Source organism: Carassius gibelio, chromosome B5 (assembly GCF_023724105.1).
Source record: "Carassius gibelio isolate Cgi1373 ecotype wild population from Czech Republic chromosome B5, carGib1.2-hapl.c, whole genome shotgun sequence".
NCBI lineage: Eukaryota > Metazoa > Chordata > Actinopteri > Cypriniformes > Cyprinidae > Carassius > Carassius gibelio.
Window position 1 is genome coordinate 19176920 of NC_068400.1, and position 22574 is coordinate 19199493.

Sequence of the window (22574 nt, forward strand, 5' to 3'; positions counted from 1 at the left end):
TTATTTTAGAATTTAGGATAGTAAAAACAATACAGTCAGATACATTTAAATATTAATCTCGAATAGAGCCAAATACCTGCGCACTACCTGCACGTATGATTATTTATTATTTTTTTATTATTGTTGTTGTTGTCATTACCAGTACTAATAGTTTTATTTATTTATTTGTTATACATGTTTTATTTATTCAACATAATAAGACTACTATTTATTATTATTATTATTATTATTATTATTATTATTACTACTACTACTACTACAAACAACGTCAGCGTGTCGTCATCTGCGAGCGACAAGCGTTTGAAGAATAGCGCTGTAATTTGTAGGTGTTATGTCTAAAGAGAATCATTTAAATGCTTTGATCATATGATTTTGGATTACACAGTCATGGAGTAAAATGAAAATATACGCATGGTAACGTGACAAAACATTATTCTTGTATCCCAGGGTATATGACTATTGTTTACACTACAGCCTGAGAGAGGAATGAACGAAGCCCAGTCGATGCCGCAGGGTCTTTCTGCAGCCTGGGACACAGTGACATCTGCACTGGTGAGTGTTAGATATAATACGGTGTAACTGGGTAAAAACGGTTGCTGAAATCGCGTCTGGTCTAAATCCAGCTTCTAATTGTAGCTTCATTAACAAAGCAAGTACCTTTGGAAAACGTTGAAACCCAATCATGATTCTCTTAGGTGTCTCCTGTGCCACCAAATGCTTCTACTGATAAGGTTCTCTCTGAAGCCTTGGCCCTGCTGGGTGTACATGGACTGGGTCAGTATGTGGAAGGTTGGCTGCTTGAGACTCTGCAGGTGCGTTTGACTACTTCTGTTGCACCAGACTTCTGGACGGGGCTCAAGCAGCCAGAGGGGGAGTCACAGGAGAGAGACAGGGCAAAGGCTTTAATAGAAGCCTTCCAAAACCTTCTCCAAGAGCTGCAACCTTTCCTTGGTATTTCACACCCTACTCGTTTGGCAACTGTTTTTATTCAAATATATTTACATTTATTAACAGCCTATGTGTATTTGAAAAACAGATGTTAGAAAAGTATAGAGTTTGTTTATTGTTGCAGTTGTGACATAGCTGACTTAATTTTATTAGAAAAGCTATAAAACTACAGTAAACTATATAAAGTGTACTTTTTGTTGCTGGTTGAAACTCTAAAATCGAGACGTTGTAGAATAGTTGCTCTCAACTGCCCAACATAATTCTCTCTGTCTCTCTTGTTTTAATATATTAATTTATAATATTTATGTTTATAATTAATAATAATAATCCCCTTAGTTGACCCTTCAGGTGTTGAGCTATTGTTTTTGTAAAGTCAATGGAGTTCTGTAGTAAGTTGTATTTTGAAACTTTGAAGCTTTTTTCCTAGACACTGATATATTTTTCCTTAAATGTTTACGTTCCATAATGTGAAATCTAAAAGTTCTGATGTCTTAATGTATTATTTATAATTTTTATTTTGGATTTAAGGGGAAATTGTGACCAGATTTTTTTGTCCAGTGTTTCTTGAGTCTACTGTGTTAATATCTCTTTTATTTCTCAAGATGGTCTTGAGAGACTGGGCTCATGGCAGGATGAGGGTCGTGGAGGTCTGTCTGGTCCAGGGGCCTGTGGTCTGACAGAGAGAGCTTTCTCTGTCATTCGTGCCATTCTTCTGTTCTCTCCTCCACCTGTGCTGCAAGAGCGTGTGTTAGAGTTTTACAGCCGCACATTCTCCGTACACATGAGTCAGGCCGGGGAAGCAGTGGAGGCTGAGGAGGGCCATGATGAAGGTGGTTTGTGCCCAGGCTGTGCCGTCCTCCCTCACCTGTGTTGGTGTCAGGAAGCTCTAGAGCAGCTTCAAGGGCTCAGCCACATACTGTGAGTTGAAGAGAAATACTGTACCATTCTGATAATACTACAGATGCTGCCCTTTCCTTTGTTGTTTAATCACTACTTGCATAATGTTGCTGTGGTGTAAGAGAGCTGAATGTCTGTATCATTTAATTTGTGCAAGTCTTTGAAATGGAATTCTAGCATGCAGCATATTATACAGTACATACAGTTTACTACAATTTTTTTTTTTTTGTAAAAGCATGCAGTATTCCCAGTAGTATTTTATATAGTATGTTTCATTTTACACATTAAAATACATTTTCTGTGTCCAACAACAGGAGAAGCAATGTGCTCAGTGCAAAACATTTTTGTTTTGCATCTTAATCAGTATCACAACAGACAATAGTGATATGGATTGATTTTATTTATGGAGAAGTATTTACAATATTTTATCTAATGAAATGGACTCAAAAAGTTAACTTCAAAATTCTTATATACTCAACAGAATAAAACATTAATATGTGTGCTAACATTCATAGGCATCCATAGCTATTACTGCATAACAGTAACATTTAAAGAATATCAAATACATCAAGTACTTTCTTGGAGAGGTGGATTGCTAGGATATATAATGTCTTCATAAATGTCTGATGAAGATTTCTTATCTAATATCTTATAATGTTCATTTCAGCTCCACACTACAGCTGTTGGAGCGTGTGAGCTCAGAGGCCGTGACCAGCATCTTGCACCAGCTGATAGAGAAGAGGATGGAGCAGCGCTGCAGGGGAGAATACGAAAGCTCTTTTCTCACAGACTTCAATGATGTAAACACTTTTCAAACAGTTACAAAGCAGAAGATGTTTAATTTGGTATGATCTTGAATGTTGATGCTTCAAATTATGCACAAGGGTTTAAATTTATGTAAAAATTCCATTAAGAGTCCGAAATGTGTAACTTGATTCATGTAGATTTTAAATTAGGTTGATTTGTCTGCACAAAACCTCTGCCAACTAGAACGACTAGAAGTGTGTGCAAATTCTGATGTGTGGCAGCTTTAAATAATGATAATTTATATCATTACATTAACATTTGATCTTTTGAAAAGTTCTACACGTGTAAAAACACTTCAAGTTTTTTATTATGGGTTTGGGGGTGTTCAGCAGATCCTGAACCCAAAGTCTGTGCAGCAGTCGTATGTAAAAGACCCCATAAATATGGGGTAGATCAGCGGTTCTCAATTCCAGTCCTCGCACCCCCCAGCTCTGTACATTTTGCATGTCCCTCTTTGTTAACACACCTAATTCAGATTATCAGCTCATTAGAAGTGCTCTGAAACCTGTTGAAGTTTACTTTACTTTGGAACATTTATTCACAGATTTGCACTGCACAGTGTCTTCACACACAGACAAGTGTGACATCATATAGCTCGGTAAATAAATACATTTTAAACTCTTCAGTGCACTTTTGAATGGAACATACATTTGCTTCAAACTGGAATCATGGCAGAATATCCTGTGGCATCAGGGCACTTTCATTCGAATAGAACAAACATCTGATGCGATAAGAGAGACATACAAAATGTGCAGATCAGGGGGTCACGAGAACTAGATATAAGAAGATGATAATATATTTTTATAATATATTTTATAATATATTATTATAATATATTTTTTTAATACACTGTACAAATTAGTGAGAATTTTTCTATTTGAAATGGTTGATTGGTTAAGAAACAGTCAATCCTAAAAATAACAGCTGCACTTCATTTTAAACTATGCTCATATGAAGTGTACTTAACCAAGAATTTCAAAAACAAGTACAAATACAAAAGTAACTAATTTAATGTAAATGGACTTTAGGATCAGTGTTATTACGTTGTTATTATCTACTCATTGTAATAACTTTTGCAAGTACATAATATTTGCCTAAAAAACAGGACTGTACAATAAAAAGCTGACAAAATCATAACATTGATTAAAGGGATCACCCAAAAATCTAAATTATGTCATTAATAACTCACCCTCATGTCGTTCCAAATCCGTGAGACCTCTGTTCATCTTCGGAACACAGTTTAAGATATTTTAGATTTAGTCCGGGAGCTCTCAGTTCTTCCATTGAAACTGTGTGTATGGTATACTGTCCATGTCCTGAAAGGTAATAAAAACATCATCAAATCGAACTGAATCGTTTGAAACGGTCTCCAATAAGCATTAATCCACAAATGACTTAAGCTGTTAACTTTTTTAATGTGGCTAACACTCCCTCTGAATTAAAACAAACCAATATCCCGGAGTAATTCATGTACTCAAACAGTATACTGACTGAACTGCTGTGAAGAGAGAACGTCTCTGGTTACTCACGTAACCTTAGTTCCCAGAGAGGAGGGAATGAGACATTACGTATGGGGAAATCCATTTCCTCGAAATTATGAAATCTGATTGAATAACTCTTTTGCTTGCAAATAGCCAATGGCACCCTCGCCCTCACCTGATTGGCTGACAGACATCAATATAGGAGAAGACGGGCGCCAAAAACCTCAGAATCTTCGACTGAACGAGAGTTATGAGGCTGGAAGGTTTTACACATGGCAGGTTACGTAATGTCTCGTTCCCTCCTCTCAGGGAACTAAGGTTACGTGAGTAACCGGAGACGTTCCCTTATCGAGTCGGTCTCTCGACATTACGTGTGGGGAACAATAAAACCCCCGCCGTGTGGGAAATACTGTCCGGCCCAGCTCGCATCGAGCCACAGAAGAGCATAAGCACTAATTCTTACAGCGTGTTAGCTCTAGGTCGGGTACCGGACCTGGTTGAAACCCCTCTTGGCAGATATCCAAATCAGCTCCTACACCATCCTAATCCCGTGCACCCAGATAAGCAACACTGGTGTGATATGGGGAAAATGCAGCAATATGTTGGTGCTTGGGAATACACTGCCGGCTTACAATGCGGGCATAATAAAGGGGCCACATTAGATAGTGAATGAATACCTCAACCATTGCTATTACTAAAATAACTGACTCTGTCTATAAGCACACAGGTCTATAAGCAGGTTCAAAAGGTGGGTCGGACAGCGCACTAAGCACGACCGGTCCCAGACAAGCCGCCTAGCTCCCCGAAGAAGCTCGTTATCAGGGGGTGCCTCCCCACTGAATGGCCGTCTAGCAAGTCACGAAAAACGGCGATAGCTGCCACGTAGACTTTCACTGTAGATGGGGAACTGCCAGCATCCAGACGTTCCTGTAGGAAGGTCAGAATAATGGAGATATCGCAACTCCTGGGGTCCTCATTTTTGTCAACACACCAGTTAGCAAATACTTTCCACTTCAGAGTGTATAAACACCTCGTCGAAGGGGCTCTAGCCTCTGCTATTGTCTGCAGCACTCGCTGATTTACTCCACGCTGATCTGCCACACATGCAGGTCCCAAAGCTCTGGGTTGGGGTGCCATATGGTGCCCCTCGCCTGGGATAAGAGGTCCCTTCTCGGCGGGATCCGCCACGGGGGAAGCCGCGATATGTTCACCAGTTCCGGGAACCACGGCTGGTTGGGCCATTTGGGTGCTACCAGGATCAACGCACATCTCTCCTCCCTTATCTTTTGCAGCACCAGCGGCATTAACTTGACTGGGGGAAAACCATACTTCCATCCCTTGGGCCAGTGGCTGGACAGCACGTCCCCCCCAGTGGGCGTTCTCTTGCAACGCAAAGAGGTCGATCTCCGCTTTGCCAAACAGATTCCAGATCATATTTATCTTTGCGGATGGAGCCTCCATTCTCCGTGTACAATGCCGTCCCTGGACAGCATGTTCGCTCCACAATTCAAACTGCCCGGTACGTGCACTGCTTGAATCGACAGAAGTACCCTGTCCGTCCATAACAGCAGCTGTCTCGCTAATCCCTGCAGGGATCGCGAATGCAAACCTCCCTGGCGATTGATGTACGCCACCACCGCCGTGTTATCCGTTCTGATGAGAACATGACCGTGTTTCACAAACAGAAGGAAACTCTGCAGCGCTAGATGAACCGCTTCCATCTCCAAGCAGTTTATATGCCAGCACATCTCCCCACCCCTTGGCCACGTACCGAAAGCTGGTCTGCCATCGCATAGGGCTCCCAAGCCTGATAGTGATGCATCCGTAGTGACCACTACACATCTGACCACTCTGCCCGTAGCAGCACCCTGCTCGAATATGGTCGTGCCGAACCAAGGCGCCAGAGTCTCAAACATGAACACGTTATGATAAGGAGTTCCGTTCCCACTCTCCACGCCTGCAGCTTCACTCGGCTGTGTAACCAGTGTTGAAACGGTCTCATGTGCAACAAGCCCAGTCTGCAGATGGAGGCTGCAGCCGCCATCAGACCGAGCAACCTCTGAAATGTTCTTAAGGCGATAGCTCTGCCTTGAATGAAGAGGGCTAGTGTATTGTGAATCGACTGGATTCTCGGCTCTGACAGCTTCGCGATCATAGTGCGCGAGTCCAGTATCATAACCAGGAATGTGATATATTGGCGCGGCTGCAGTGTGCTCTTCTGAATGTTCACAGACAGCCCCAAACCTGTCAAATGGGCGAGGAGTCTGTGTTTGTGTTCCTCGAGAGCGCTTCTTGACCGTGCGATGACTAACCTTCGAGATAGTTCAGTATGCGCATTCCACTGAGCTTCAGGGGAGCGAATGCTGTATTCATGCACATTGTAAATACACGGGGAGCCAAAGCGAGCCCAAACGGCAACACTTTGAACTGGTACGCCACACCCTCAAATGCAAGACGCAGGAAGCGCCTGTGATGGGGGGCTATCTGGATGTGGAAGTATGCATCCTTTAGATCCACTGCAATGAAGTAATCATCGGGCTGAATGTGCGCAAGGATCTGCTTCACAGTTATCATCTTGAACGTGCGTTTCCCGAGCGCTTTGTTCAGTAATCTCAGGTCTAAGATGGGGCGCATACAGTATTGTTCAAAATAATAGCAGTACAATGTGACTAACCAGAATAATCAAGGTTTTTAGTATATTTTTTATTGCTACGTGGCAAACAAGTTACCAGTATTTTCAGTAGATTGTCAGAAAACAAACAAGACCCAGCATTCATGATATGCACGCTCTTAAGGCTGTGCAATTGGGCAATTAGTTGAAAGGGGTGTGTTCAAAAAAATAGCAGTGTCTACCTTTGACTGTACAAACTCAAAACTATTTTGTACAAACATTTTTTTTTTCTGGGATTTAGCAATCCTGTGAATCACTAAACTAATATTTAGTTGTATGACCACAGTTTTTTAAAACTGCTTGACATCTGTGTGGCATGGAGTCAACCAACTTGTGGCACCTCTCAGCTGTTATTCCACTCCATGATTCTTTAACAACATTCCACAATTCATTCACATTTCTTGGTTTTGCTTCAGAAACAGCATTTTTGATATCACCCCACAAGTTCTCAATTGGATTAAGGTCTGGAGATTGGGCTGGCCACTCCATAACATTAATTTTGTTGGTTTGGAACCAAGACTTTGCCCGTTTACTAGTGTGTTTTGGGTCATTGTCTTGTTGAAACAACCATTTCAAGGGCATGTCCTCTTCAGCATAGGGCAACATGACCTCTTCAAGTATTTTAACATATGCAAACTGATCCATGATCCCTGGTATGCAATAAATAGGCCCAACACCATAGTAGGAGAAACATGCCCATATCATGATGCTTGCACCTCCATGCTTCACTGTCTTCACTGTGTACTGTGGCTTGAATTCAGAGTTTGGGGGTCGTCTCACAAACTGCCTGTGGCCCTTGGACCCAAAAAGAACAATTTTACTCTCATCAGTCCACAAAATGTTCCTCCATTTCTCTTTAGGCCAGTTGATGTGTTCTTTGGCAAATTGTAACCTCTTCTGCACATGCCTTTTTTTTAACAGAGGGACTTTGCGGGGGATTCTTGAAAATAGATTAGCTTCACACAGACGTCTTCTAACTGTCACAGTACTTACAGGTAACTCCAGACTGTCTTTGATCATCCTGGAGGTGATCATTGGCTGAGCCTTTGCCATTCTGGTTATTCTTCTATCCATTTTGATGGTTGTCTTCCGTTTTCTTCCACGTCTCTCTGGTTTTGCTCTCCATTTTAAGGCATTGGAGATCATTTTAGCTGAACAGCCTATCATTTTTTGCACCTCTTTATAGGTTTTCCCCTCTCTAATCAACTTTTTAATCAAAGTACGCTGTTCTTCTGAACAATGTCTTGAACGACCCATTTTCCTCAGCTTTCAAATGCATGTTCAACAAGTGTTGGCTTCATCCTTAAATAGGGGCCACCTGATTCACACCTGTTTCTTCACAAAATTGATGACCTCAGTGATTGAATGCCACACTGCTATTTTTTTGAACACACCCCTTTCAACTAATTCAACTAATTGCCCAATTGCACAGCCTTAAGAGCGTGCATATCATGAATGCTGGGTCTCATTTGTTTTCTGAGAATCTACTGAACCTACTGGTAACTTGTTTGCCACGTAGCAATAAAAAAATATACGAAAAACCTTGATTATTCTGGTTAGTCACATTGTACTGCTATTATTTTGAACAATACTGTACCTCAGTCCTTTTTCGGAACTAGAAAATAACGGCTGAAGAACACGGAATTTCTTCGTTCCTCGGGCACTATCTCTGCTGCTTGTTTGGCCAGGAGAGAGGAGATTTTTGCCCGTAGCAGCGGGGTGCTCTGTTCTGATACTTCTGTCATAATCACACCACCGAAGCAGGGTGGTTTGCGAGTGAACTGGAGCGTATAGCCACGTTTTATCGTGTTGATCACCCAATAAGATGCCGCCGGGAGCTTTGCCCACGCGCTCAGATGACTCAATACAGGGTCTGCGCACCAGCCACCGGGGACCGCTATATGACCGCTATATGAATGGCAGGTGACTCGTCCGCGGCTTCTTGCACGGGATCATACATAGTCACCTCCTCGGGTTTCCCCGAGCTTCCACTTTGCGAAGCGTCTCTCGGGGGAGAGGCTTTGCTTATGTAGCAGGTAATAGTAGAGGGAGGAAGAAAGCTCATTTGCTGAGGCATGTAATGCATGTTTATTGAAACAGAACACAGCGGTTTCATTCTCACAACATTTACATTGTTGACGAACTCCGGGCGGGAACACGCCCTCTTCGGCGCGGGTCCGACGAACACATCCCTAGCTCTCTTCCCCCTTGCCAGCTGGGCGCCCTTTGCTGCTAGAGGCATGTTTAGTACCAAAACGGGGCTTGCCCCTGGCAGAACGGTGGCTCTGGCTCACGGCGCTCTATTGCGCCCTGGAACGTGCGCCTGATATATCCCGCCGGGCGCTGCGCTGAAGAAGACCTGGACCTCGCTGCAGGGGGGGGGGGGGGGGGGGGGGATGAGACCGTTTCGGCCTATTTCTCAGACAGAGATTCCACCGCGACACCGAAAAGACTGGTGGGGCTCACCGGCGCATCCAGAAACTGCCTCTTTTCGGCATTGCGCATGCCGGACAGCGTCAGTCACAGATTGCAATGCAGGACCACAAGGCTGCTCATATTGCGGCCGATTCTCTGTGTGACCTTCTTCGACGCTGCGAGAGCGAGATCCGCCGCCGTGCGCAGCTTCCTGATCCACTCTGGGTCCGGGCTTCAATCGTCCAGGGACCCCAGGAGCCGAGTTTGACCTGTAGGATTGCCATCGTGTGGAGGGCAGATGCTGCATGTCCATCCGATTTGTATGCCTTCTCGGCGATGTGAGCAGTAGCTCGACATGGCCTAGAAGGCAAAGAGGCATTTTTTCAGCCGGGAGAAGACGCCAGGTGGGCCGCGATAGCATCCTCGACGGGAGGCGGTCGCGTGTATCCTAATTTCTCCGCCCCTTCCACTGTCTTCAGCAGCTGGGTCCCCTGTGCATTGGCTTGGGCTGAGAAAGGGGAGCACCATGACCGGGTGAGTTCCTCGTGGACCTCAGAGAAAAAGGGCGCGGGTCTCTGTGGGGCTTCAGCCTGACAGCCCGTGCCGAGGAAGGAACCGTCCATCCATCTCTTAGACGGCAGCTCCTTGGGGGCTGTCCACTCCAATTCCATATCTGCCACCGCGAGGATTGCCGTAAGCTCCGCATCCAGCGAGGCGGGGGCGGCTTCAGGAGGGGCCTCGGACCATGCTCCCGGGTCTGAGGCATTAGTAGACATGGCGTCGTCCTCGTCATATCCAAACTAGACCATTTCCCACGCTTCTAGTGGAGGGTGGTAACTGGCCTCAGAGTATGAGAGGGGATCTTCCACGTGAGGATGGCGTGGGCTTTGGGCCGATGCCAGTACCTCGACAGAATCTGTCAACAGAGCTCTCTGCAGTCTCCCGGTTCACAGCTCGATGGCAGCGGACGGGGGAGAGGCAGGAGATACAGGGCCACCGTTACGGGTAACAGCCAGCCTTGCATGAAGGATCTCGATGGGAAGCTCCTCACAGGAAAGACATCCCGATCCTTCGAATGCCGCCTATGCGTGAGCCCGACTCAGGCACAGCACCCACTGGTCATGTGTGTCCGGGAAATCAATGGGCCCACCACACATGTGGCAAAGTGACATTTTAAGAGTAAAAATCACCGGAATGCGAGAGGGGGTCATTTTCCACAATTTTCCGCTCTGTATGCATGAATCCACGGCGAAACCAGACTCAAGTGAAGAAAAAAGATTCTGAGGTTTTTAGCTATTTGCAAGCAAAACAGTTTTTCAATCAGACTTCATAATTTAGAGGAAATGGATTTCCCCATACGTAATGTCGAGAGACCCACTCGATAAGGGAACTGAAGATGTACACCGAGCCAAGCCAGATAACGAACAAAAGATTGACTCGTTCACAAGTCAAGAACAGGTTGCATCGGTTTTTGGATCACCAGTAGTTCTTTCGGAAAGTTCGATTCAATAAACCGGTTGAAGAAAACGGTTCACCTGTTCTTTTGCGCTCGACGTAAGGATGTCATTTGCGATGATTGTCCTTGATTCAAGCCTTCGGTTTACCCGCGCTCATAACATTAGCACAGAATCAGTTCAGAATCATTCACCAAAAGAACCAGTTCTGTTCAGATGCTCTGTGTGTCATTCTGCTTCACGCTGAATCACACAACACAAGCGCAGTATCATCAGCTCCTCCGTTCTCGAATCAGACGCGCCTGACAGAAATGGTTCTTGACTCGAGAACAAGTCAATCTTTTGTTCGTTTTCTGGCTCGGCTCGGTGTTCATCTTCAGTTCACTCTTCACAGCAATTCAGTCAGTGTACTGTCTGAGTAAATTAATTACTCCGGGATATTGGTTTATTTGAACTCAGAGGGAGTGTCAGCCACATTAAAAAAGTTAACAGCTTAAGTCATTTGTGGATTTATGCTTATTGGAGACGCGAACCGTTTCAAACGATTCAGTTCGATTTGGTGAACTGGTTCAAAAAGATACAGTTACATCGAATGATTCGTTTGCGAACCGGATATGACAAACTGCTTTGTTTTGAACTCTCTCACAACAGACACGGAAGAGAAGACAATGCTGAATAAAGTCGTAGTTTTTGCTATTTTTGGACCAACATGTATTTTTGATGCTTCAACAAATTCTAACTGACCCTCTTTTATCACATGGACTACTTTGATGATGTTTTTCTTACCTTTCTGGACATGGACAGTATACCATACACACCGTTTCAATGGAGGGACTGAGAACTCTTTGACTAAATCTAAAATATCTTAAACTGTGTTCCGAAGATGAACGGAGGTCTCACGGGTTTGGAACGACATGAGGGTGAGTTATTAATGACATAATTTAGATTCTGGGGTGAACTAACCCAATTAAAATAGTCTTAGTTGTTGGTTTTCATTGGTGAGCATAAGCAAGATTTTGAGCTAATTTGCTTCAAGCATATGGTGGATTTGGTTTTTACATTTTAATATTCAAGCCTGAAGTGTCCATTTAAAATAGTGTTAATTAAGAAATTGTGGTTAGTCTTATTGATGGACTCTCATCTAAAATAACACTAATAAATCACTGTGCTTCCAGTGGTTGGGGCAGGTTTTGGGATGGCTGAGTAGGGTGTTTGCCAGTAAGGTGCAAGAGGTAGGCAGTGATGCCACACCTACAGAAGGCACAGGGGGTCAGCCAACCAATGCTCTCCTCCAGCGCTGGCACTGTCACATGCAGCAGTTCTTCTGCCGTATCTATGTAAACATGAGAATCGAGGAGCTCTTCAGTATCATACGAGGTGAGAACGAAACTCTATTAATGTATCATACTACATGTAATCTTATCTTGGTTGTTTCATGGGAAATTAATTTCTGCTTAATTGTTGCAGATTTTCCAGAGTCTATTCCTGCTATTGAGGATCTTAAGTTCTGTCTTGAACGGACCAATCAGAGACAGCAGCTTCTTGCCTCCCTTAAATCAGCCTTTGAAACACGACTTCTGCATCCTGGTCAGTGATTCAGGACACTGCTATTTTCATACCCATGTGTGAAAATGTTTTGACTTTCATCATGTTTTTGTTTCCCACTTCAGGAGTGCACACATCTGACATTATCACTGTATACATCTCTGCCATCAAAGCTCTAAGAGAGCTGGACCCCTCTATGGTGATATTGCAAGTGGCCTGCCAACCCATTCGCAGATATCTCAGGTCAGTGGGGCTGCATGTATCAAGATAGCTGTGCTTGTTTGTAAACTAGTTCCATAACTGAAGTAATTAAAGGGATAATTCACCCAAAAATCACAGTTTAAGATATTTTAGATTTAGTCAAAGAGCTCTCAGTCCCTCCATTGAAACTGTGTGTACGGTATACTGTCCATATCCAGAAAGGTAAGAAAAACATCATCACAGTAGTCCATGTGACATCAGAGAGTCAGTTAGAATATTTTGAAGCATCGAAAATACATTTCGATACAAATAAACCCGTTTATTGAATCTAACTGTCCAAAAGAACTACTGGTGATCCAAAAACCGATGCAACCGGTTCTTGACTCGTGAACGAGTCATTATCTGGCTCGGCTCGGTGTTCATCTTCACTTCTCTCTTCACAGCAGTTCAGTCAGTGTACTGTTTGAGTAAATGAATTACTCCGGGATTTTGGTTTGTTTTAACTCAGAATGAGTGTCAGCCACATTAAAAAAGTTAACAGCTTAAGTAATTTGTGGTTTAATGCGTATTGGAGACGTGAACCGTTTAAAACAATTCAGTTCGATTTGGTGAACTGGTTCAAAAAGATCCGGTTACATCAAATGATTCGTTCGCGAACCGGATATGACAAACTGCTTTGTTTTGAACTTTCTCACAACAGACACGGAAGAGAAGACAATGCTTAATAAAGTCGTAGTTTTTGCTATTTTTGGACCAAAATGTATTTCCGATGCTTCAGAATATTCTAACTGACCCTCTGATATCACATGGACTACTTTGATTATGTTTTTCTTACCTTTTTCTTACACACAGTTTCAATGAAGGGACTGAGAGCTCTCTGACTAAATCTGAAATGTCTTAAACTGTGTTCCAAAGATAAATGGAGGTCTTACTGGTTTGGAACGACATGAGGGTGAGTTATTAATGACATAATTTAGATTTTGGGCTGAACTATCACTTTAATTCTTTGTTGTAATGTCGGAAATTACAGAACGCGTGAGGACACTGTGCGTCAAATAGTGGGCAGTCTGACGGGTGATGCAGAGGGTTGTACTGATCTAGCCAATGAGCTCTCACGAGCTGACCCTGTTACCCTGGAAACACAGGATAGTGAAGATGAGGGGAGTGATCCAGAAGACTGGACCCCAGATCCAACTGATGCTCTCACAGGTTAGTGTTAACTGCCAGCAGTTTTTTATTTTTTTACTTTTTATATTATTTTGAGGAATTGTTGACAATTTATTCAGGATTCTTTGCTGGATAACGGTATTTATAAAATATAATTAATATTAATAATGCTAAATGAAAATAATGTTAAATGCAGTTTAAGGTATTTCTGGTGGGATATATCTGTCAAATTTACCAGCCATTCGCATACGTGTATAATACATACAAGTCAATGCAGTCTGCAGAAATTCCTAACAGGTAATCAAAATTTCAGCTCTCTCACTGTCTTTCTCTCTTGTAGATAAAACTGGCTCTAAACGGCGCTCTTCTGACATCATCAGTCTGCTGGTCAGCATTTATGGAAGTAAAGAGATCTTCATTAATGAGTATAAGACTGTACTGGCTGACCGACTTCTGCACCAGCTCAACTACAGCACAGCCAAGTAATCCACCTTGCACACATGAACATATATACTTTTTCCCTCTATAATCCTTCGCTTAATACTCTTGAATCATCTTATTAACTTTGATTTGGTTTAAAGCAGTCATATCATCCTCTCACATTGTTTTGCTGCTGTAGCTTTAAGACTTGTGAACACCCTTTGTATTGACTGAAATATTATAAATGCTTGCTCATTGCCTGCTGGTTAGTTGTTGCAGTCCAAATAGTCTGAACTGCTCCGTCCTTCAGTAGCAGCTTCTTTACTTTGCTTTACATTGACTGCGATCAAATTTATTTAGAATTTACAACATTGCAGTCTAAAAATAGGGAAAATACAATAAATAAATATTATGAATACAAATAAAAGTAAAATAAATGACATTATATGTTTCAAATAATATTTTAAAATCATTGAGTAAAGACCACTCATGTTTTAGTTTTTGAAAATTCAGTGGCCTGTTGATAGGCTCTCTTTTTATACACTACTTTTTTTTAAATATTAAGAAAAAATTATTATTTTATGTTATAATGATCTATATCAAAAGATTAAAGACATTCTAAAGCAAAAGAGAATGAGTTGTCCTGTTTGTTTACTAGGTTTTTAATATGTCAAAAACTTGTTTGATTTAATTCCCTCTGTATTTGGTTTTATAGAGAGATTCGCAATGTAGAGCTGCTGAAACTGAGGTTTGGCGAGTCCCACATGCATTACTGTGAGGTGATGTTAAAGGTATGCCTCTTAGTTATCAGTCATCCTGTTATCATGTGACCTCAAATGGATTTACTTCCATAACGTTAGCTATTTATATTATTGAATGTGTCTGTCTTTCTCTGCAGGATGTAGCAGACTCTCGGCGGATCAACGCTAATATTCGTGAGGAAGAGAGTCGTCTTCCTATAGAGGAACAGTCTACATTACCGCTGTCTTCCATGATCATCTCATCTGAGTTCTGGCCCCAGCTGAAGGAGGAGAAGATGGAACTGCCTGCGGTCGTCTCTCAAGCCATGGAGGACTACACACACCGCTTTGAAAAACTCAAGGTACACCCAGTCCATTGGTTCTCAACTGGTTTTGTGGTAAGACCCAGATACTATGTTCAACATCAAGTTACCCAAGGCAGTGACAAGAGTTTGTTTAGGTTCTTCAGTTCTTTATGATTTCCAAATCATGCCATTGATGATTTTACTTTATTCCAGTGTTTTGCTGAAAATGCTGGTCACACTTCATTTGAAAGTCCAATTCTTAATATTAACAAATCATTAACTACGACTTTTGCCTCAAATTCCTAATTTGCTGCTTGTTAATATTTAGTAAGGTAGTTGGGTTGCACTTTATTTTACAGTATGTGTACTAACATGTACTTATAGTCTACTTACAGTGTATTTATCTTAGAAAGTTCTGGTAACACAAGGTAACTACATGGGGTAGGGTTAGGTTTAGGGTAGGTTCAGGGTTAGTACCTAGTTATTACATAGTTATTGTAATTACTATAATAAGTACATAGTATGTACATGAGGAACAGGAAAAAGTGCTACCGGTAGTTGTTAAGTTTAGGTACAAGGTAAGATTAGGGATGCAGTCTGCACAATATGGTCATGCAGAATATGTGCTTTATAAGAACTAACTAACAGCCAATATGTTAATAATATGCATGCTTATAGCCCCCCCCCCAAAGTGTGACCAAAATACTGAATCGTTTTTTTCTCTCTTTTCTTTTTAATATTTTGCAGGCCATGAGGACTCTGAGGTGGAAGCCTCATCTGGGTTCTGTTACACTGGATGTGGAGCTGGAGGACAGAACCATCACAAACCTCACAGTGACTCCCATTCATGCTGCAATCATTTTACACTTCCAGGACAAAGGTGTGAAGAATTCATTCACCAAAATATTTTTTTTATTGACTGTATTGTTGTTTAACAACAATACAGTCAATACACTCTGACTTTAGATGCCTTAATGAGACTGCTAGGATTTTAATACTTCATGCAAAATGGAACTATTTGGAAGAAATCAATGGGAATGGGATCAGGCACGGACCAGACTCAAATCAAATTAAGCCAATCCCTGGTTCCCTCAACAGAAAACCTAATAGGGTTTTTTCATTGGTAAAATAACCTCTGTGACCAACAAAATTTGATGATTCTTACACATTTTGTTCATTGTCATAATCTTCACATATTAACATAACCTAAGTTTTGAAGCCTAAATACAATCAGGTTCAATATCACCATCACAATGCTTACAACCATGTTTCAAAAACATTTGCCCTGAAAACTTGAGGTAAAAAAAAGTTTGCAAAACTTTGATTAGAAACACAAAAACTGGGTAGACTGTTTTTCTTATTTGAGTTCCATTTAGTTTCACTTGTTAATAACGTTATTACTGGTGTATTTTATGTAGTAGAATAAAACATGAAAATACTTAATAATTGTATTAACCACAGAACTTTGTAACACTAACTTTCCAGGTTTTGAACTAAAAATATACCTGCAGCAGTCTTATGCATTATGAGCATGTGCACTACCTAGTGTGCGAATGCCACAGTCTTGATTATTTGTTGGCTTGAAGTCCCATTACTATTTGCTTTCCTTCATTAGGCACATGGACATTGGAGGAGCTGAGTAGTGTCCTAGGTGTGCCACAAGAGATGGTGCGCAGGAAGTTGGCACTGTGGCAGCAGCAGGGTGTGCTGCGGGAGGAAGGCGGAGGTCGATATACTGTGCAGGAAACAAGCTCTTGCAGAGAGAGATCCGACAGAAGTGTGATGCTCATTGACAGTGATGAGGAGGGAGACTCCAACACCGCAACACAGTCCGAGCAGAAAGAAGAGAAACTGCAGGTGATTTATACACATACTTTTATCATAATGCAATAATGTAACACTGTTCAGGACCTTTATTTGCCATGTAATGCTAAAACAATCCTAAACTGTTTTTCCTTATTTCTCAGCTGTTCTGGGCCTACATTCAGGCCATGTTGACTAACCTGGAGAGCATGACTTTGGAGAGGATCCACTCCATGCTGCGAATGTTTGTAGCCGCCGGATCTGGGGTCACTGAGATGGATGTGAATGACCTGCAGGCTTTCCTACAGAAGAAAGTCAGGGCACACCAGCTTATAGTGTCCACTGGTGTCTACAGGCTGCCCAAGACCACCCAGTAGTCAGAAACCATAGAGTGGAGATCAGAAAAACAATTAAATATCTTATAACTTCTGTCCCAAAACACAAAATTATCCTGGTTTGTATATTGTGCAAAATAATAAAAAGACACATTTTGTAATCAAATCTTTGGAAAAATAGGAGGGTTTATGAACTTAAGATCCTGCCACAGTGTTTCAGTTGGGTTCAAGTCATGACTTTGACTAGGCTACTCCAAAACTTCACTTTTGCTTTTTTGGAGCCATTCATAGAATTTACTCATCCGCTTCAGATTATTGTCCTGCTGCACAATCCAGCCGCATTTGAGAACCCTTTCCAGAATGTATTTCAGTCAGCTCTTTCCTCATCATTTCTGAAATTTCTTTCACCTTTGGCATAGTGTGTTACCAGGTAAGACATTTTAACCAACTTCACGCTGTTGAAATTTTCTATTTAAACACTGATTTAATTAAACAAGGTTGACAGAAATCAGACCTGATTTTTTGATTCTAGTCTAGATGAACCCCATAATGAATATAGCTTCCTATGGAATTTGTAAATACAGGAGCAAATACATTTTCACACAGGCCCAGGTGGTATTAGATCATTTTTGCTTCAATTATTAAAATTGTCATTTAAAATTGTATTTTTTGTTTGATTAGGTTGCCATTGCTTTATATTAATTTAGTTCTCATTTCTGAAACAATGTAGTTTGAGATATACAGAAAAACAAAAGAAATCAGAATTAGGGCAAATGCATATTCACAGCACTATATGTCTACATAATTTGTGATTAAAAATGATCAACATAATTTGAATTAAAGGTAAAATTTTGTATATGTGTAGTCCTCCATCAAGGAATTTTATAAAAAATTTGAGATATTGTGATTACTGATATTATCATTATAATATTGTGAAATGTTATTTCAATTTCAATTTTTTTTTTTCTGTGATGCAAGTTTCATCAGCTATTATTCTAAAATATGTGTTGAAAACCGTTGTATTGCTTAATATTTTATTTTATTGCTTTAACACTTTTTTCAGGATTCTTTAATGAATAAAAAGGTAAAAATAACTTATTTTCTAACAATTTGTAATCTTTTGTAACAGTTAACACTACTGAAAAGGCTGGATGATTAATCGAAAAGTTATCGAAATTGAAAATCAGAACCTCTAACCGACGTATTTTTCCCATGTCAGTTATTGTTTTATTTATTTATTTTTTATACTTCCCTCTTAAAAGCATACTACCGCGTGTGTAGCCCCATGACTCTGCCCAGTCCAAGCAGAACACAGAGGTGAATGCCGGTTCAACGCATAGTGATGGTGCACGAGCGTTAGCTAGTCCTGGGCGGTATACCGGTTCATACCGAAAACTGGTGTATATTTTTGTTACGATATAAATTTTTTATGTACCGATGTATTTAATTACTCAGTGTTCGGAATGAACGTTATGCTGTGCCGTGCGACACTGTTTCAGATGGACCCTTTACAATGTTGTACTTTTAAGCAAAGGAAACCGGCATAATTTAGAAAAAAAACTGTGATACAAATTTTTGTTCAAACCGGCCAGCACTAGCATGAGCCTTGCGTGTTCACTAAAGTTTGTCAGTTGTATTTGTTTTATGTTATATGTTTTATGACATTCAAGTGATTAGATTATTGGATGTGTATTATTATATCGAGCAGCTGCATTGTTGCACGAACACTCATATAAATGGTAGCTGTGGAGATTGTGCGCTCAGAGGAATACAGAAACTAGTTGTCAGCGCTGTCCTGTGATTTATCACTAAAGTAGCATAGAATCTCAAAACTTATTATAGCATATTTTTCTACTTTTGAAGGAACTAGGCTATTTACAGCCCACAGCTTCACAATAATACAAAAAAAGTTCCCGAAATAAACTGCTCCATCTTTCTTTTCCCTGCGCTTACAATTTTAGCATAATTCTCTCACTAACTGAGTTAAGCACCACCTTCTTGTAGCCAATCAAATTAGGCTTTCACTTACTGTACCCTCCATTTACTCTTATCCGATTGGTTCAATAAACACATCATATGCCAAAACATTAATCTTCAATTAGTTCCGGATTGTTCTCTCTCTCTCTATAAGTATTATATTTATATATATATATATATTTTTTTTTTTTTACTTTAAAATGTTGTAATTTAAGGGGATTTGACTAAATATTACAAAAATATTTACAAACCCGATTCCAAAAAAGTTGAGACACTGTACAAATTGTGAGTAAATGGAATAATTTACAAATCTCATAATCTTATATTTTATTCACAATAGAATATAAATAACTTATCAAATGTTGAAAGTTAGACATTTTGAAATGTCATGCCAAATATTGGCTCATTTTGGATTTCATGAGAGCTATACATTCCAAAAAATTTGGGACAGGTAGCAATAAGAGGCCGGAAAAGTTCAATGTACATGTACATATAAGGAACAGCTGGAGGACAAATTTGCAACTTATTAGGTCAATTGGCAACATGATTGGGTATAAAAAGAGCCTCTCGGAGTGGCAGTGTCTCTCAGAAGTCAAGATGGGCAGAGGATCACCAGTTTCCCCTATGCTGCGGCGGAAAATAGTGGAGCAATATCAGAAAGGAGTTTTTCAGAGAAAATTGCAAAGAGTTTGAAGCTATCATCATCTACTGTGCATAATATCATCCAAAGATTCAGAGAATCTGAAACAATCTCTGTGCGTAAGGGTCAAGGCCAGAAAACCATACTAGATGCCCGTGATCTTCGGGCTCTTAGACGGCATTGCATCAGATACAGGAATGCTACCGTAATGGAAATCAAAACATGGGCTCAGGAACACTTCAAGAAAACATTGTCAGTGAACACAATCCACCGTGTCATTCACCGTTGCCAGCTAAAACTCTATAGATCAAAAAAGAATGTCTAAACCTGATCCAGAGGTGCAGGCGTTTTCTCTGGGATAAAGCTCATTTAGAGTGGATTGTGGCAAAGTGGAAAACTGTTCTTTGGTCAGACGAATCAAAATTTGAAGTTCTTTTTGGAAAACTGGGACGCCATCTCATCCGGACTAAAGAGTACAAGGACAACCCAAGTTGTTATTAGCGCTCAGTTCAGAAGCTTGCATCTCTGATGGTATGGGGTTGCAAGAGTGCGTGTGGCATGGGCAGCTTACACATCTGGAAAGGCACCATTAATGCTGAAAGGTATATCCAAGTTCTAGAACAACATATGCTCCCATCCATACGTCGTCTCTTTCAGGGAAGACCTTGCATTTTCCAACATGACAATGCCAGACCACATACTGCATCAATTACAACATCATTGCTGCGTAGATGTTGAAAAGGCTCTAGGTTAATTCTTATTGGTGCGTTGTGAATGATTGACAGTCGCAACTTAGTCCCGCCCCCAGAGTCTGACGCAACTTATGTTTCGCTTGAAGGCTGTGGAGGGCTCGCGTGTATTCAAGCCATAGATGAGTGTGCGTAACTTTGAAAGTAAGTTTAATTTCCACTCATACTGTCTTTAATCTTGTTATATTGCTATTTGTTGTATTATGGGTTGAAACGTTCAGACGTTGAGTGTTTTTGGATTGCCGTGAGGCTAATGTTAGCGGTAGACTGTGTGCATTATCTTTGCACGTGTGTTCCGATGCACGCTGTATATGTGAATAATCATAACGTGAATAATCATAACGACTCATATTTCTCCATATGTTTAATTTAGTCTCTATAATTTACAGATGTTATTAAGCCATATTTATGTGGATTGTGAAGATTACACTGGATTGTGATATGGTTATAAGACGATAGTCACGTGTCTATTTATAGTCAATTGTTACATTTTATAGTCATGTATCCTCACGCATCTATTATTTTGAGTAAAATGTATATCAGTTATTACTGTAAACTGATTATTTATATTTCTGTTTTATTATAGAAACCACACTCACACAACCTTAATGTTCATGCAATACCCTGAGTATGTTGATGGCTTGATCCTTCTATTAAAACTGTGATTGGACTTTGGACTTTTGTGCATTCTTACCGATGCCCCGTGATGATCCCAACTAAGTCAGAACCAAGCAATACAGTCCATAAACCTAATTAACAGTAGAAGAAGGATCCGGGTACTGAAATGGCCAGCCTGCAGTCCAGATCTTTCACCCATAGAAAACATTTGGTGCATCATAAAGAGGAAGATGCGACAAAGAAGACCTAAGACATTTGAGCAACTAGAACCCTATATTAGACAAGAATGGGACAACATTCCTATTCCTAAACTTGAGGAACTTGTCTTCTCAGTCCCCAGATTGTTTGCAGACTGTTATAAAAAGAAGAGGGGATGTCACACAGTGGTTTTTGAGAAGTGTTGATGGCATGAAATTTAAAATCAACTTATTTTTCCCTTAAAATTATACATTTTCTCAGTTTAAACATTTGATGTGTCATCTATGTTGTATTCTGAATAAAATATTGAAATTTTAAACTTCCACATCATTGCATTCTGTTTTTATTCTCAATTTGTACAGTGTCCCAACTTTTTTGGAATCGGGTTTGTATTATCTATAGCTTATTGGGAACTTAATCACCATTTATCATCTGTAATTCCATTGTGTAACCACTAGATGGCTGTTTAGCTCTATATATAAACATATAAACATAAACATGGCTGTGTGGATTCCCACATTAGTTACTTTAATTTGGATATATATTTAGACATCATTAAAGCATATTTTTTTTTACATTTATATTTGAATTGTACATTTTTGCGTTAGTCAAATCTGGACACAAAGAAAGCATTTTGATGCTCATACTTGCTTCCTATAATAGCTCGAACAGTTGAATCATGCAAGTAATCAGAATCAATACCAAGATTTCAGATTATACAATTGAGTGTCAAATACCGTAAACAGAGACATGGTGTGAAAAAAAACCCCCGACAAATTCAGATTTATTTAGCTTTATTGGTTTAGTTAAAAGGTTTTACAAAGTATATAAAGTATATTTACTCTGATACGCAAGTGCTGAGAATTGTCACATAACATCATTTTGACTAATGTTTAACATCAGCTCAATGGTGTAATCAGAATATATGATATTATGAAATTTCAATGTAAAGTCAAACCAATCCAATAATGTTAACACCAACGCACAATTAAGTATGAACACATGGGAGTCTAGTAGACAACTTATAAAGTTTATGCTGCAAATCATTATTTCTTATTCCAAAACAGTTACCCTGCGTATGCAAATCTTTTTGGCATTAAATTACCTTCATACCTTTGTTTTCTTCATACCCGTTTTACTTAGGAATTTTTTTTTTTTGAAAGTATGATAAATACTGGTAAAGTTGTACCAACAATCACATTT

At 40.4% G+C, this 22574-nt stretch overlaps 1 protein-coding gene across 1 annotated transcript; it reads left to right on the forward strand.

The window, feature by feature from the left end:
* Nucleotides 1-275: 275 nt before the first annotated feature.
* On the forward strand, nt 276-17355 carry LOC127958868 (anaphase-promoting complex subunit 2). The gene is made up of 15 exons (XM_052557901.1): nt 276-322; nt 448-552; nt 696-951; nt 1551-1866; nt 2513-2645; nt 11849-12050; nt 12141-12260; nt 12344-12461; nt 13450-13628; nt 13927-14068; nt 14722-14797; nt 14905-15108; nt 15799-15931; nt 16667-16908; nt 17019-17355. The coding sequence occupies exons 2-15, from the start codon at nt 487-489 to the stop codon at nt 17229-17231; spliced, it is 2400 nt and encodes a 799-aa protein (XP_052413861.1). The 5' UTR covers nt 276-322; nt 448-486; the 3' UTR covers nt 17232-17355.
* The last annotated feature ends 5219 nt before the right edge of the window (nt 17356-22574 follow it).

What these genes read in the sequence shown, in the direction of transcription:
- LOC127958868 (XM_052557901.1), top strand. Translation starts at nt 487, where the DNA reads ATGAACGAAGCCCAGTCGATGCCGCAGGGTCTTTCTGCAGCCTGGGAC. An exon ending in CTCAACTACAGCACAGCCAA is followed by an intron (nt 14,069 to 14,721) that starts GTAATCCACCTT and finishes TTGGTTTTATAG; the next exon opens with AGAGATTCGCAATGTAGAGC. An exon ending in TTTACACTTCCAGGACAAAG is followed by an intron (nt 15,932 to 16,666) that starts GTGTGAAGAATT and finishes TTCCTTCATTAG; the next exon opens with GCACATGGACATTGGAGGAG.